This window comes from Cucurbita maxima, unplaced genomic scaffold (genome assembly GCF_002738345.1).
Source record: "Cucurbita maxima cultivar Rimu unplaced genomic scaffold, Cmax_1.0 Cma_Scf00031, whole genome shotgun sequence".
Classification (NCBI taxonomy): Eukaryota; Viridiplantae; Streptophyta; class Magnoliopsida; order Cucurbitales; family Cucurbitaceae; genus Cucurbita; species Cucurbita maxima.
In genome coordinates, this window is record NW_019272047.1 from 678,899 (window position 1) to 695,778 (window position 16,880).

Sequence of the window (16,880 nt, forward strand, 5' to 3'; positions counted from 1 at the left end):
AATTATTAAGGGCACGCTCTACCACTAAGCTAATAGCCCATTTATGAATGTTTTATGGCATCGAGAACTTGATCAAACGACTACTTACAAAGATTTTATCAAATCATATGAACTATTCTTGAGAATTTGATTAAATCATAGGGACTATTTCTCTAACATTTTTAAAATCGCATGCACAAAATTTAACTTTTTTAGAACGAAAAGACCCAAATTTGTAATTTAACCGTAAATTATCATATAAAAAAGAAATTACAAAAGCAAACTTTTTGCATTGAAAATTAACACAACCTTTTTATTGGAACAAGATCTACTCTATACATCGTACCACGTCTTTCTAGGTTCTAATTAACACCAATTATCTTAATCGAGCTCGGGAGACGTTTTTAACGAATCAAAACAGAAAGGTACTAAAACCAAAAGTTAGTTAACAATTTCATCAAATTATCTACCAAGTCATTTCATATACGATGCTAAAAAACTCAGAATCCAACCTCAAATTGCTTAAAGAAACAAAAAAGAAAAAGGAAAAGGGCCTCTGGTTGAGTTATATAGTTATAGTCTCACCTCCCAGAAAAGAAGTACATTCTTTTAATCCTTTTGTTCATCAGATGAGGCATCTTTTAAATCTTCAGAATCTGAAATGTCAGCCATTTTTTGAAGAGAATCCATGTCCCCAGCTTCAGAAAGAGTGTGTAATCTTAGTTTTTCAGCATCTTCACTGTAAACAACAAACAAGACTCGTATAAATCAAACATCGAAAAAAAAAAAGAAGCATTGCAACAGCTCAAGCCCACCGCTAGCATATATTATCCGCTTTGGTTCGTTATGTATCGCCATCAACCTCACAGTTTTAAAACGCGTCTACTAGAGAAAGGTTTCCATGCCCTTATCAAGAATATTTTGTTCCCCTCTCCAAATGATGTGAGATCTCATAATCCACCCCCCTTGGAGACCTAGCGTCCTCGCTGGCATACCGCCCGGTGTCTGGCTTTGACACCATTCGTAACAGTTCAAGCTCACTATTAGTAGATATTGTCTGTTTTGATCCGTTACGTATCGCTATCAGTTTCAAAATTTTAAAACGCGTCTACTAAGGAGAAGTTTTCACACCCTTACAAGAAATATTTTGTTCCTCTCTCATCAACCAACGTGAGATCTCACAAATTTCCACTACCAAAAAGTTTAAAGTCTACGAGTCTATGATAGCATTCAATCATATGTGATATTTAACACATCTTAATAACTCAAGCTAGAAAATCTAAACTATAAGTAGATATTGTCCACTTTGGTCCATTATATATAGCCGTCAGCCTCACGATTTTAAAATGTATATGTTAGGGAGAGGTTTTCGCACCCGTATACCCGTATAAGGTATGTGTCGCCCTTTTTCAACTTATGTGGGATTTCACATGTGCAACGGCTCACAAGAATCTAATGGAAAGTAAGAATTTAAGGACATGAACTTACTCTGTAACGCCGAATATTTCTTTGACAGTTAGCGAGCTATCTCTCGAACAGAACTCCGGAAGCTGTTGGACAGTAAGACAAATTATTAAACCAGTTAAACTTGGGAGGAAAATTGCAAGAGAACCATGAGCAATAATTCCCGAACATTTTTTGTTGGATTGTTTTTGGGACGTATCCGGAACATTCTAATGTCATGACTTGCACCAAAAGCTCTGAAAAGCATGTTCTGCCCTCATCAAATCATCTCTTGTCACGCTAATCGTGTATAGTAATGCAAAGGACACAAACAAACACGACCGCCTATACTATTAATCAAGTATACAGTATACTAATCCTATCCATTGCATTATAATGCAACAGATAGGAGTCTTATATTGACTTCAACTGCCATACTATGTAAACATGTTTTACTTTTAATGATATGCAGTGTTAAAAGAGCTCAGAACATAACGTCTTTTGAACACCTTTTAAATCCAGAAACCATTTCATTAGAGAGGGATAGAGATCGTCAACGATAATTGGTTTGGAAAATATGAAGATAGACTCTTTAAAAATAAAAATAAAATAAAAAATAATCTCATTTTTGTATTTCAATTTTCAATCTTGTGTCATTTTAGACCTTAAGCTTTCAAAATATTCGTTTTGGTCTTTGAACTTTTAAAATAAAATGTCTATGGAACTTCAAAAAAAGATGACCATTTTAGTTCTTACCTTTATTTTGTTTTAGTGTAGGGTGCTAGCATATTAATATGAGCATGATTTCAAGTCATATACGTTTGAGACAGTAAGGACCAAAATTATTTTTTCAAATCAGGGTAAAAAAAGTAGACATTTTGAATGTTTAGGGAATAAAATGCAACAAAATTAAAAGTTCAAGGACCATAACGAACATTTTGAAAGTTTAGGGACCAAAACAGAAAAACAAAACTTAAAAGTTTAGAGACCAAAATGGTTTTAAAACCTTTTTCTTTTAAAGAAAAATCAAAATAGATAGAAAGATCAAGAGAAAGTGTATCATGCATAATTGAAACATGAAGAGAAGAATGGTGAAAACAAAATTGAATTTCAGGAGTTTTGCACAATCTACTGTTCATCCTACCAACCTCAGATAGATAGAAGATTTTGCCGAAAAGGGCCTGTACGGCTAATTTTCTCTTGAAACCCTTCTCAGTATAGCCTGACATATTCATAACAACTGGACCTGAAAAATAAAGAACAATTATCAGAAAGATGAACAGCTTGAATGTTCTTCTTACACCTACCTGTAAATATTTGCTAAAAATATAATTGAAGAAGTAACAGTGGTAAAGAAACAATAATGAAAAACAATTTAAAAGACACTCGCACAAAGAGACAACCTATCTGTATAGTTGATAAGTTACTTTCTTATTAAAATTTTAAGAAGAACCCTTCACTTGCTGACTTTACCGTAGAATAGTTCAGTCTGTTGGGTAACAGTTGGAAGTTCCAGGAATAAGAGCTCATACTGAACCAGAGAACTTGGCTGCAATTCAATAGAGTTTTAAATAAAAGGGTCTGCCCTATGTCACAACCATACTACATATTGAAACAAATAAAACAGCAACCCTCAAGTGGCACCCATCCCAGCCATAGCACCAAGACAGACGAGTGCCATGATGCGATTGAGGAGGACGACGCATCATCTAACACACCAAAGAGATGTGCATTGAAGTCATGCTGAGGCATAAGTACGACCATGACACCTAGCGAAATCACTCAGTTTTTCAAGGTAGTTTCACTACTTTCTGATATATAAAGAAAGTTGACTACTTTTACATTACCACCAAGTCCTTTCTCTCAAATCTTTTTCGAGTGAAGACGTAGGGAAGCATGAAGCATGATAGGAACCTCGATTATTTCGTTGATTTCGTCATGTTCAAACAAATTTTTATTCCCTAATTGTGTTTGTTTTTTCGGACGTATAATGTGCTTTCCAAAGTCCCCCTTGCTAACAATAAACTAAAAGTACAAGTGACAGAATATCCTGTTACCTTTATCTCTCTCAATCCTTCTTGATACCTCATTCAGAATTTCAGCAACCTGAGTGTCCTCCAATGCAGAAGCTTTTCTCAGCTGAATTAGGTTGGAAACTAATTCAGGGTTGAAAGGTTTCTCATTCAATGCATAACGTATATACTTTCGCAAAATTTCACCCACACTGAAACCTGTCTGGAGAGGAAACTAGAAGTTATTACAACTCATAATGTGAATTGTCTAGCATGATGTGGTCTGCTGAAAACTATTTTTAATCGTTACTCATAAGCTGACTTAGATCCTTCGGTAAAATCTGGCTCAATTGGATCTGTGAGACAATAGGGAAGAACAGAATAGAAAAACTTTCGATAATACTCATAGAGCTTGTGTAAATTATTTTTCATATGGCAGTTCTTGTTGGCTCTATTCAAACATACTTCCCTTTTGGCCTTACTCCTTCCTGCAGATTTTCACTAACTGCAGGTCTAACAAAGTTTTTGTAAATTTCTTTAGTTCAAGGATTCTGCCTCACTTCGTTCGAAGAATATAATACGTTTAACTGAAATTGCGACGTTATTTGAAGAACTCAAGGTATTAGCATCCGATTCCGTTGATGACAAGAATCATCACTTCCCATTAAGAAGGACAGCTTCAACTCTATAAAAGAATTGAAAAAATATAACATATCTAACCTTTTGCACAATTTCAGCAAGAGCCTCCGGCTTTATTTCATCCCTTCCTTTCTCAAGCAGCTCATCTACTGACAAGCAGAGAATGGCATTTTTTGAGACCTGAGAAATATCAACTACGATCAGTGTAAACTGTAATTCAAATATAGCTAATAGCTTCCACTAGCCACTAGAATTAAACCCCGATCTCACCCATCTCTATCTCAGTTTCGGTTGAACAACGCCAGTATCACTATCTTCAGGTAAACATCCTATCCTATCCTTCATAACGATTTAGCTTTTTAGCTTAAAGTTCGTAACAATTTAGTTCTTAAATTTAAGTAAATTTACCTCCTATCCCTCAAAAATTTTATAATTTAGTTGCTACCATGAAATTCTATATGAAAAATCTGTGTGATGTAGATGTAGACACATTGATAAATTGCTCAAAGACCAAATGTGCTGTAAAATTCTATGGACTATATCAATAAATACTGAGATCCAATACTTCACTTTCGATGGAATTTTTCATAGTATATGCTAAATCATTCATAAATTCAAATTATAATCATCCTAAATTTTATACTACAAGAACTAAATTGCTATTTCAAGCAAGGACACAATGTCTTTTTTAACACAAAGTTTCACAGTGAAGTAGTAATTTATAAAGCAAGTGAGAGGAGGAAGACCTGTCTCCGGCGTTTTTCTTTAGGGGAATTGAATTTCCGAACAGTCTTAACGAAAGCGATAACAAAAGTGACGCCCAAATAAGCAAGAGGAACAGCAAGGAGCCAAGGCAACGAGCTCTGGCCAACCCTAGGGCCAGGAAGTGCCTGAGTGACAGAACCAGTGAATTCCACGAGGTCCAATGCCTTCTCCTGATACCATGGCAGCTCTTCTTCCACCTCTACGAATTCCTCTTCCTTGGAATCCGTAGATTCCTTCTTCACTACAGGAACTGCATCGGATTCCTTCTTCTTCGCCGCTACTAAGAGAAGTTTTGCGCGCTTCGAGAAGTTGAATGGAGAGAAAGGAGAAGGAAATGGTGATAATGGAAATTTGGAAGAGCGAGGAAGCAATTGAGAAGCATAGGAACAGCAACAGCAAGAGGAAGTGAGGGAAGCCATTGGTGAAGGAGGGATGGAAGCGCTCGCTCTCTGGGCTTTATCGTCTTCAACCGCACCTCAAGGTGCAGACGATTTTGGACAAGCCTTCTAGGTTTCTGACGCGGCTTCTTAATTTATTCCCAATTTTAATAATACATAAATAAAATTCATTTTACATAAATAAATTACCGATTATAATTATAATTTAATTCAGGATTATTAAGAGTAAGTATTGATTAATTTATGAATTTATAAGTGAAGAATACTATCTCCATTTGAATGAGGTCCCACATTGGATAATTTAGTGGAAGATCATGAATTTATAAGCGAAGAATCTTATCTTCATTCGAATAAGGTCTTTTGGGGAAGCCTAAAGCAAAGCCTCGAGAGTTTATATTAATTTGAATGAGCATAAAACTCATCGTGCTCATAGTATTTCATCTGAGATCCCATATAAGCAAAAAAAGTCAACCCGTGGCAACAAGTGGGTTGGTTCCTCCATTGTGACGGGGAGCTCTTGGTGAGGTAACCTTACGAAAAGTTGTTCGATCCTAAGTGTGAAATGACTAAAATAAAAAATTAAGTCAAAACCGTTACTATATATGATAAAAAAAAGTAAACGGTTTTTACCTCTCACCTCCACATGTTAATAAAAACTAATCGAAACGTTACATCACAAATAAATACTGGATTATGATATCGATAGCGATGTATAATTGTAAACAAAATTTAAAAGAAGAATGTTTTATGTAATGTATGAATGTATATATATTGAATAATAATACATTAGGATAATTATAAAATCAATTCAATAATCATAAACATTTACAAACTACAGACTACATGGTGAATGCTAACTTGCTATAAACCCTAATTAAAAGAAGATTTTTGGCAAAGAAATTGAATTTGCTTACATTATGATTTGGGAAGTGCCAGTTCATGTATAACATTACACATTATCTGGCCAAAATTCCCTGAAAAATGCCCTCTCGAATTCCTTCTCTCGAAATAACCTTTCTTCCTCGAGCATCTTCCGCGTCTTTTTCGACATCGCCTTCGCTTTCTTCGACGAAGGACGTTCCTGATGATCAAAAATATTAGAGTATTACTTGTTAGCTATGATTCTTTTCCTTTTATTTGGTGCGAGTAGAGTGAACAAATTATATATGCAAAAATGACGACCATGTCAAAATAATGCAATTTCGCACATCGAGCACATTCAAACTTAATCAAACCTTCGTGTCGTTAACCCATTCGTCTGAAAAGTTTATAGTAATTTCCCCTCTTCCATTCAGCAAATAGATGCTTTTTTCTTGGGGGCTACCAAAAATATATTTTCATGATACCGAAGCCAACAAGTTAAACTCTCTTGGGGGCTACCAAATAATGTAATAGTCCAAGCCCAAGTCCACCGCTAGCAGATATTGTCCTCTTTGAGGTTTCCCTTTCGGAATTTCCCTCAAGATTTTTAAAACGCGTCCGCTAGGGAGAGGTTTCCACACCCTTACAAAGAATGTTTCGTTCCCCACATCAACCATGTGGAATCTCACACCAATATTCTAAGCTATTATGTGGTCAATGTTTAGAGAAGGCAAAAAAACACTACCTATAAATAGGGTCTTGGCTTAGGGGATTCGAATGGAGAGGAATTACGAGACGAGTAACCAAAAGTCGAATCAATTGTAAAGAAGACTAACTGCTACAGTTCTTCTTCATGGTGCTCCCTACATAATTCTATTCGTAATTATACTCTTGAAATTAAACCTAATTGGAAGGTATTTTCGTAAGCTCCTATTTTTTCGAGATACTTTCCCGTCTAAACTACACCTAGGAAATCGATGATGGTGATCAAGAACTTCATATAACAGAAGTTTTACCTGGTTTTTCGTATCAGAGGCTGCAATATCAGTACTTTCTTTAAGCTTCTTCTTCACTTTATCTGCTCCCAGACCACGTTTATTATTCTTTACAGATGTCTGTACAGGTTCCAACCTACCCTGCTTGCATGAGAGGTCAAACAGTTAATTTCCAAGAGTAAACAGGAGGGCGCACTACAATGACCCAGTTACATGATAAGAAGAAAAAAGAACCCCTTTACAAATAAATAAATATATCAAACGAATTACTTAGGACGATAAAAACGAGGGAATTCAAATAATAAATCTAGGAAATAGACGAAAAGACTATCCTTGGTAAATTCTTGATGGCGTGGAGTGTACTTCAAGAGGAAGATTCAAGGACTCTAATCTCCAATATGACATCCTTAACTTCTCTAAAGCATGCAAAAAAATTGAATGAATAATTCAAAAATTCTGAAATGGTAAGGCACCAATGCCAGCAATAATCTGCTGCTTCTTCCCTGCCCTTGCATAGGATGATCATGAATCAATCATCCCGACCGACTCTATCAGGAGAGCGAGCAGAAGCTGCTCTACTGGCCGACTCTAGAAAATTATAGTTTCCTATCCCCACCCCTTTACCCATATATTGAGAAATGGTGGAGGTTCATGTACTTCCCACATGGGGATCAAATTTTTCTGCCATGAGAGTTCTCTAGTAGGTTTTCAGATTAAATTCTTTTATAATCAGCAAACATATATTCATATATATACACATACACACATGAAATTTTAGCAGACAGATTTTAGTAATCAACATTTTTTTAAGTAACTGACAGGTTCAGGAATTTCCCAGACAATATCGGTTTTCCCAATGGAAAAATTCCTTGGTCAACCATATCCTAGTCAAATCGGGGATTTCCCACCTCGACCATTCCCTAATAGCAAAAGTGAAGCAGAGGTTGCCACTGCCTAAACATCATCTTCAATTATCAAACGCAAACTTACTTGCTACACTGCATCAAATTCTCATGTTATAATTTTTTCGAAGTCTAATAAAGGACCTAGAGAGAATGAGTCAAGTCATGGTAGCCACCCACCAAAGATTTAATATCCTATGAGTTATCTTAGCAACCAAAAGTAATAGGTCAGACGGTTGTCCTGTGAAGAACAGTTAGCACGGAAACTCACAAATATTTTATAAAATCATCATAAAATAGAAAAACTTCTGAAGTTACTAGACATTTATCTTTGTTTGAGAATCCACTCTCTCCTTCCTTTCCTTTTATCCCCATATAAAAGCCTACTCATTATTAGCTTAGATATGCCCATATTAATGCATTAAAATTTTGTTAGTTGTATAAAGTTATGTTGCGCCAAAACATCAAAGGTCTAATTTCCAGTTTTGTTAAGCATGTAGTGAAAATTGTATATCGCAAGTGTACGGGTTAAGTATTGTTTCTAATCAAACAATTGCAGTACAACTAGTTTTAAAATTATTGAACAATGACAAATTTTATTTAGAGTATATGATAAAGTGTGAAAACTATAAGCAAAACAACCTGCTCAGAAATTCCAAGGCCTGTTCCTTCCCTCCAACCATGCTTCTTCAAAAGCTTCAAGAAAGACAACAAAAACAACACAAAGAGAAGTCAGCATACAAAACGAAGCTCAAAGATTGGACCGAATAACATCAGTAGAAAAATGAAGAGGTATAAAATGGGGAATAGAATCTAAGCATGATTTAGAAATTCATACACGTAACAGTGAGTGAAAGAGAGAGAAAACCTGAAACCCTATGTTCGAGGAATCGATGGCTGTAGCAGAAACAGATCCCCCTGAGCCTGACTCCAAATCCATCCTTCCTCCTGTGACATCATGATCAAAGACATCATCATCCCAAAGTAAAATGATGGCATGTAAAAATTTAGGTTCTTCCTGAGAACAAATTAGTTGTATTTATTTTCTAGTGCATTGTGAAATCCAAAATGAAAAAGTTTTACGTCAACAAGTGTTTGAATGAGGAGAAAAAAGAGTAATCTCCCTAAAAGCCAAATATTTTACAAAAAAAAGCACCTGTATCCCAATTGGCAAGAATAAAGGACGTACTGTAATTCTAAATTCCTTTGATCTTTTTTTTTTTTTTTTTTGTGTCTGAGTTAGTTTGTGTGCACCTCGACAAATTTCACCGAACAATTGTCTACCTAACTACATTTGGTTGACATGAAAACTCATAGGATATTAAATCCTAGGTAGGTGGCCACCATAGATTGAACTCATTCCATCTTATTTTGCCCTTGTGACCACTAGGCCAACCTTGGCCCTACGATGATTCATAAATTCCTTAGATCAATGTTCCCATAAAAGAGCTTTGAGTACATTTGTTAAACCTTGTACCAACATTAATTGTAACAAAAGTTCCAACGTGGGGCATGGCCCAACAATTAAATCAATCTTTTAAGAGGTCATCCGGTCGAATTCCCTCACTCACGTACATTGTAATGTTCTCAAATCCAACAGAACCAAAAAAATCAGAAGTCATGAGCACATGCTTTTGTAGTCGACAAAAAACCTCCCAGTGTAATAATGATATTTAACTATTGACTATGTGTCTGAGTTGTATGTTGTATGTCTTCCCCAATATAGAGCACCACTTCGATGAGATAGATAGAAATGTTACTTATCAAAAACTCATAATATCTATTTGAAAATGGACTAGCTCCTGAATTAATCAAATATCTAGTCAGAAGTAGCCCGTGCACAATCCTACCAAATAGACGAGTCTATAAATTCAAAACTCCTGTTCTTTAGCCATACTTTGCATCAAGCTCTTTACATTTAAACTGACGGCCATACTTCGAAATCAATACAATACAAATATACGCAGGTCCAAAGATTACTACATGAATTACATTTAAAAATAAAAAATTTAAAAAATTTAAAAAAAGGTAAGATTTTTGGGTGGTGAACACACGTGATACATGCCAAAACTTTGGCTTGAATATGAACAACTCTGAGATGCGAAGTTAATCAGATAGTGCAGCTAGGAGAGATGGCAGCGAGCGTGAAGATCATTAGCGAGGAAAAGATCAGACCTTCCTCTCCAACGCTGGAAACCCAAAAACATCTGAAATTCTCCTTCTTAGATCAGCTAGCTCTGCCTGTGTATGTACAACTCAGCCAGCGAATGGATAGTATTGGGCTAATGCCTTGGATAAGGAAGCTTTCAGGCGGCGGGACATGGATGTTTGATTGTCATCGCAGCCTGGAGCGTAGTAAAGGACGGGTACATAAACAGGCAGAGCTAGCTGATCTAAGGAGGAGAATTTCAGATGTTTTTGGGTTTCCAGCGTTGGAGAGGAAGGTCTGATCTTTTCCTCGCTAATGATCTTCACGCTCACTGCCATCTCTCCTAGCTGCACTATCTGATTAACTTCGTATCTCAGAGTTGTTCATATTCAAGCCAAAGTTTTGGCATGTATCACGTGTGTTCACCACCCAAAAATAAACCAAATTCAAAATACAATCATCGCGTAATACGCAATTCTTCGAGAACAAAAGTGAAAAATTAAGAAGAGGCTAACCTGGACAGAACTTTCGGATGATCTTGATGTCCAGTGAGGAAAAAAACAGAAGTTAAATTCTTAAAAGACTGATACGTTGCCAAACCCTAATTGAATTTAAAACTTGTAGAACTTTCGCACTTCCTCCAAACCCTAATCGGATTCAAAACTTGTAGAACTTTCGCACTTCCTCCAAACCCTAATCGAATTCAAAACTTGTAGAACTTTCGCACTTCCTCCAAACCCTAATCGAATTCAAAACTTGTAGAACTTTCGCACTTCCTCCAAACCCTAATCGAATTCAAAACTTGTAGAACTTTCGCACTTCCTCCAAACCCTAATCGAATTCAAAACTTGTAGAACTTTCGCACTTCCTCCAAACCCTAGCGTTTCAAGCCTTCGTCCCTTTTCCTGCTGAACGGAGAACGCCGTGAAGCTTCTCAACGAAAATTTCTCTCGCGCTCTCACTCTGCCTCGGCGATCATGAATTTCAGATAATCCAACGGGTCGGTGCCCGTTAAGCCCGGTCCAACTGGATCGAACAACCGGCTTTAAAAAAAACCGGGAACGGGGAAAGATCTTCCAATAATATTTTTGGAGGATGGAGAAAATAAAAATATAAATGACGGAAATTAATTGATAATAATAATATTAATAAAAAAATATATATTTACATTTTAACCATTAGTTATTTTATAGATACATTATTTATATAACTAAAATAATATAGCTGCCAGTTTTACACCGTTAGATGTATGAGAATTATTTTTAAAAAATGATATTTATATTAAACAATAATATTTTGTAAATAAATTTTGAAATAACGTCTAACGATCGTTATGCACGACTACCTCGTGGTGGTCTCGATCAATAATTATTTATGTTCGTTTAGTTTATTGTGATAATTTTGAGCTCTCAAAATGAGGATAGAGCAATTTTCTCTTTGTTATGTCGCCCAGTCACCTTCAATCAATAACTCATCGTGATTCACGTGAAGAAAGTCGTGGAAACCTAATTAGGAAAAATAGTAAAATACTAACTCGATATTCTTCGACTATAATTGTCGGTGGTACGTGCATGTATCGACATGTACACATGACATTGTGTAACGTATTTATTCAAACGTTGTAATAAAAGATCATGCACAAACAAAAAATAGATCGAAAGTAACTGAAAATACAACCCGACAAGCTCTTATTGAAAACAAGAGAAAAGATTAGGTAACAAGTTAAATTACTGCACGAGTCGAACGGACATGTAATTCAAAACAAAAATGACCTGATAACATGCAATATATCGTCACTTTTACGTCAATTTAATAAAATATAACATAATGTCTGTCAAACGTAAATAATATCTTACCTAAAGTATTATATTCAGTCACGTTAAATCGAATTGTTAAAAATTAAATAAAAAAACATTTGAATTTATGTTATAATTATTAAAGTAAAAAAATTATATTTAATTCACGTTAAATTATGTTATTCAAATTATAAAAATGTTAAAAATTCAAATAAAAAAGATTTAGATTTACCTCATAATTATTAAAGTTTAAAAATTATATTTAATTCAGTAAATATTTTATTTAGTCACTTTAAATTGTGTAATTCAAATTATAGGAATAATAAAAATGTAAAAAATTTAAATTTACATAATTTAATAAATATTATATCAAGTCGCGTTAAATTGTGTTATTTAAATTAAAAGAATGTAATAAAAATGTCAAAAAAATAAATAAATTAAAAAAATCATTTGAATTTATGTTATAATTATTAAAATTTAAAAATTATATTTAATTCAATAAGTATTATATTCTGTCACATTATTTAAATCTAATAAAAATATTAAAAATTTAAATTCATTTGAGTTTATGTTGTAATTATTAAAGATTAAAAATTATATTTAATTTAGTAAATATTATATTCACAATAGGAATGTAATAAAAATGTTATAATAAAAAAAAACATTTGAATTTACTTTATAATTATTAAAGTTTAGTATATTTTATGATCTCGAGTGAACCTCTCAATAGGATTCGAACCCATATGAAGTTTTGACCATCTGTTAGAGAAAAATAACGAATGGATCTTGTAGGATTCCCGAGAAATTCTTCGATTTCTTTCGGAAGCGGATGATTATTCATCTGCTTCTCATGTTCCGTGAATAGCCAGGACATTGAGGAATATCCAGAAAAGCATTTAGGGAATCGGTCTGATTCTATATCTGTCCGTTTCGTTTGAAGAAAGAAAGGATCCCAAAGAATCGATCTTTCTTTTAGTTGTTGAATCTCTCTTTGATTGATCAATGTGTGATATTCCGAATCCTCGTTACTAATGGAATCGAAATGATCTCTGGATTGAACGAAACTAGATCTTGTGGTTGACAAAACACTCCGGAGTAAGGTTCCGGTTCGGTTCAGGAGAGGAGGATGTTGATCGAGCTTTTCCATGCATAGTCCCAGTTTCGGTTAAAAACCCAGAGCGAGCTACGGATCTATACCAAGCCCATTACGCCTGAACCACTAAACGATGGGGGCATACTTGCCCGACTACCATCATACTATGATCATAACCGGTTAATATGATGCAATTTGAAAGATTCATTATTCCATAGAATTTTTCCGGTCTTTCAGTATTACTTGCACTAAGGTAAGTGGTCGTAGTTGGGGGTCTCTTCCATCCTTTTCCACCTGATTATGCTTTCTCATCAACCGCCTTCCTCTGAGCTTGACAATATTACTCGAGATCAGCAGGACCTCTTGGATCGGGGGAAACAGAGATGTTGGCTAAGAATTTAAATAATTATTTATATTTAATAAATATTATATTAAATCACGTTAAATTGTAATAAAAACGTTAAAAAGTCGTAGGACTATATAACATACGATGTTGATTGAATCATAATATTATTATTTATTTATTTGTTAAATATACATTTTAAAAATTTTATTTATAGAACAAAGTTCTTTTGTTCAGAAATTAACCGAAGGGCGCGGACGGAGAGTGTGATAGATCTGTCTGGTCAGCGTCGGCTCGTTCCACTGAAATTTTCAATTTCAATCGGAGTTCTTGTTCTTGTTGTTCTTCTTCTCTCTCCTGGGTTGTTTTGTTCTTCTCGCGCCATTTTCACTCTTCTGTTGCTGGCAATCCGAGGAACAGGGACATGGATTTGGACCAGTGGATCGTTAAGGTCAAGGAAGGCCAGCATCTTCTTGAAGACGAACTTCAACTTCTTTGCGAATATGTAAGGTTTTCTTGTTCTTAATCCCAACCACAACCTGGTTTTCTTTTTGTTTGCGATTAATCTTGAAAACCTTATGTATCTGAGGATAGTTAGGGTTTATACATTTTGGAACCTCGTGTGTGTAGTAAACCACTTGCGTATCTTCATTGATGCTGCGGCTTTTGCTTCTACTACCGGGGGTTATGCTTCGTGTTCTGTGGACGGAATTTTTAGTTTATACAGCTTTTAGTTTGAATCTCTCGCGTAGCTCACCGGTTTGTACTTCAATGAAGTTTTGGAGAAATGGATGTCGAGGTTGTTGGTCGTATTCTCAGAGATCAGTTGGAGGTTCAGACGTGAAATTCTGATTGGAAATTTGCGACATGGTGTTTGTGCTTCGTGTATATCGACGAGGATGTGTGATACGTTCACTCGCTTAATGAGACTTTGTATTATAAACGATTTTGTCGGTTGAATCTTGAAAGATTTTGATTGCACGTTTTCTGCCGTATTACGTATTTCTACAGGATCCTCATTGGCAATATCTGTATGCGTGTGTGCATTCGTGTTAGCAATTTTAGATAATCTTATAAAGTTTGCCTGTTATGGCTGCTTACTTTCTGCATAACAGGTAAAAGAGATCCTCATTGAGGAATCTAATGTGCAACCTGTCAACAGTCCTGTAACGGTCTGTGGTGACATTCACGGTCAGTTCCATGACCTGATGAAACTTTTTCAGACTGGAGGTCATGTACCAGAGACAAATTATATCTTCATGGTATGTTTTATACTTTTTGGACAATTTATGACGCAGTCACTTGCTTGATTCTATGCGGTGGTTAACATTATCATTAATCATTCATTGTCAGGGTGATTTTGTTGATCGAGGTTATAACAGTCTCGAAGTTTTTACTATTCTTTTGCTTCTTAAAGCCAGGTAATGTTTTATGCATGCTTCTGGGTTTGAAAATGCTCTCTATGTTTGCAAGACCATATAAATTCACAGTTTATTTCTTTACAATTTTTTTTGGGTGGGGGACGGGGTACATAATTTTTGGCTCTTAGAATCAGCAAGGTTGTCCATCGTGAAGCAAATTAAGGTCAATGAAATAAATAACTCTGAAATAGATCAATTGGTCAGCAAAAACAAGGATTAAAAGAATATTAGCAAAAATGAGGATTAAAAGAAAGTGTATCATTTATACTTAACACATGCACATAAAGGTTAGGTGTCAGTTTTATGCATATGGGTGACTAAATGGATCATTTCTATGACGGTCATCTTGTTGTATGTAAAGTTCATGGGCAATTTTGTTTCTATTTCTTATTAATGGCAATTCAAAAGGAGGATGTATGTGATTGGCAGCCTAAATATTTTATTTGAATTTATATTATCGTATTTCAGTTTATATTAAACATTACATGCAGATATTCCAAGATATTTGTTGTATTTATTTATTTCTTTGCAATTTTTGTGAGAAGAGGGTCTTGCTCATTTTATCACTTGGCCTTTTGTTTGGGCTGCACTTATTTGTCACCTATAAGTACAAAAGACGTCCTAAAAATGATTTGGCTGGATTGGATTTTCTATTCTGTTATTTGCTATGACGTTCTTTGGGAAAACCATCAATTTCCTTTCTTAACAAAATTTATTTGTCTTCTTAGATATCCGGCTAACATCACACTCTTACGAGGAAACCATGAGAGCAGACAGCTTACTCAGGTTTGAATTTTCTGTTTAGGTTATTATTGAGGTCACGATGCTATCTCTCTTATAAAGTAACATATTTGAAACCTCCATGTCTACAATGGAAAAGAAAGGAGATGAATCTCTGCTATTAAGAAAAGAAGGGAGATGAATCTTTTGCTTTGACCCTAGATTTGCAATGATGGATGAGTTGGAGAATTTAGGCCTTCAACAATACATGTTTCCATCTCATCAATTTCTTTTTCCCTCCTGAAAACAGTTGAGAAAATGCCTTTTCTCAAATGCACAAACATTCTGAAAGCCCTTATAAATAGTAAAAAGCACGGGAGAATTTAGGCATTCAACAATCTATGTTTCCATCTCCGTCCAATGTTCCTTTTCCTTCTGAAAACAGAGTTGAGAAAATGCCTTAACAGAAGGACACAAGTATTCTGTAAGTCCTTACAATCAACAAATACTATGGTCATCCTTGCATTTGCTTGTATTCTGCATCAACTCACTGCACCTCAATTCGATCCATATATCTGCCTTTTTTTGGCTGAAGCATTGATAGTTAGTAAAATTGTGCAATAAAAACTTTCCTGCTCATGTAGTTTTTGTAATTAATGTTAACTTTGAATATGGTAGCAAAAACCTTGAATTCAAGTTCAATTTGGTAAGGAGATGGGTTTAAAATCCGTTGAGGTCATGAAATTGGGATTATCATAAGACTGACTGTAGTCCTAGATTTGAATTTAGTGAATAGAAGCTTGGAGGATTTTGGAGTTTGGGAACAAGAATTAATTGATCTTTAACTCTGTTTGGAAACAGCTATAAAGTCTTTGGCATTCTGTTACGCTCTGGTTCTAAAATCCTGTTTATACTCATTATCCACAGCCATAGTTCCAGTCCTTTTTGTACTTTCTTTCCTCGAACTTACTGAGTCGAGATCATTTTATTGAAAACTTCCATCTTCATACTTCGTTGATAACATGAATGTTATATGAAGGTTTGAACTTCATTGTAATATGCATGGTGCTGTGACTTTCTTGCTAGGTTTATGGTTTTTATGATGAGTGCCAGAGAAAGTATGGAAACGCTAATGTGTGGCGGTACTGTACAGATGTTTTTGACTACTTGACACTCTCAGCAATTATAGACGGAACTGTAACCTCTCTCTCCTTTGTTCCCCTTCAAAACCCCCATTCATGATGTGTGATTCAGTGTGCATGGATATATGCAATTGATTTCATTATTGCGTGAGTTTTCCTCGACTGTTTATTAGTGGTGGTGCCCTTATGTATTGCTTTTTTTTTTTTTTTTTTTTTTTCCAT

At 35.1% G+C, this 16,880-nt stretch overlaps 3 protein-coding genes across 5 annotated transcripts in view; 1 reads left to right on the top strand and 2 right to left on the bottom strand.

Annotated features, from left to right (window-relative positions):
* Positions 1-408: 408 nt before the first annotated feature.
* Positions 409-5,368, bottom strand: LOC111466503. Its single transcript, XM_023111172.1, has 6 exons — positions 4,820-5,368; positions 4,155-4,253; positions 3,480-3,657; positions 2,571-2,668; positions 1,468-1,529; positions 409-718 (listed from the first exon to the last, which is right to left on the bottom strand). The coding sequence occupies exons 1-6, from the start codon at positions 5,255-5,257 to the stop codon at positions 589-591; spliced, it is 1,005 nt and encodes a 334-aa protein (XP_022966940.1). The 5' UTR covers positions 5,258-5,368; the 3' UTR covers positions 409-588.
* Positions 5,369-6,021: 653 nt separating this feature from the next.
* On the bottom strand, positions 6,022-11,125 carry LOC111466528 (G patch domain and ankyrin repeat-containing protein 1 homolog). 2 transcript variants are annotated; one of them, XM_023111215.1, is made up of 5 exons: positions 10,659-11,125; positions 8,863-8,942; positions 8,637-8,690; positions 7,114-7,233; positions 6,022-6,317 (listed from the first exon to the last, which is right to left on the bottom strand). In XM_023111215.1, exons 2-5 carry the CDS (start codon positions 8,932-8,934, stop codon positions 6,186-6,188), a joined length of 378 nt encoding a protein of 125 aa, XP_022966983.1. In that variant the 5' UTR covers positions 8,935-8,942; positions 10,659-11,125; the 3' UTR covers positions 6,022-6,185. The 2 variants fall into 2 exon arrangements, with proteins under 2 accessions (XP_022966983.1, XP_022966984.1); XM_023111216.1 differs by lacking the exon at positions 10,659-11,125 and adding an exon at positions 9,184-9,201.
* A 2,462-nt stretch (positions 11,126-13,587) lies between these two features.
* LOC111466643 (phytochrome-associated serine/threonine-protein phosphatase) overlaps positions 13,588-16,880 on the top strand; it is a 5,512-nt gene continuing 2,219 nt past the window's right edge. Inside the window, exons 1-6 of one of the 2 annotated variants that reach the window (XM_023111373.1) lie at positions 13,588-13,657; positions 13,796-13,880; positions 14,491-14,637; positions 14,729-14,796; positions 15,525-15,582; positions 16,603-16,713. In XM_023111373.1, the coding sequence (XP_022967141.1) occupies positions 13,800-13,880; positions 14,491-14,637; positions 14,729-14,796; positions 15,525-15,582; positions 16,603-16,713 (465 nt within the window). In that variant the 5' untranslated portion in view covers positions 13,588-13,657; positions 13,796-13,799. Of the gene's footprint in view, positions 13,881-14,490; positions 14,638-14,728; positions 14,797-15,524; positions 15,583-16,602; positions 16,714-16,880 lie in introns of both variants that reach the window. The other variant, XM_023111372.1, reaches the window with a different exon arrangement.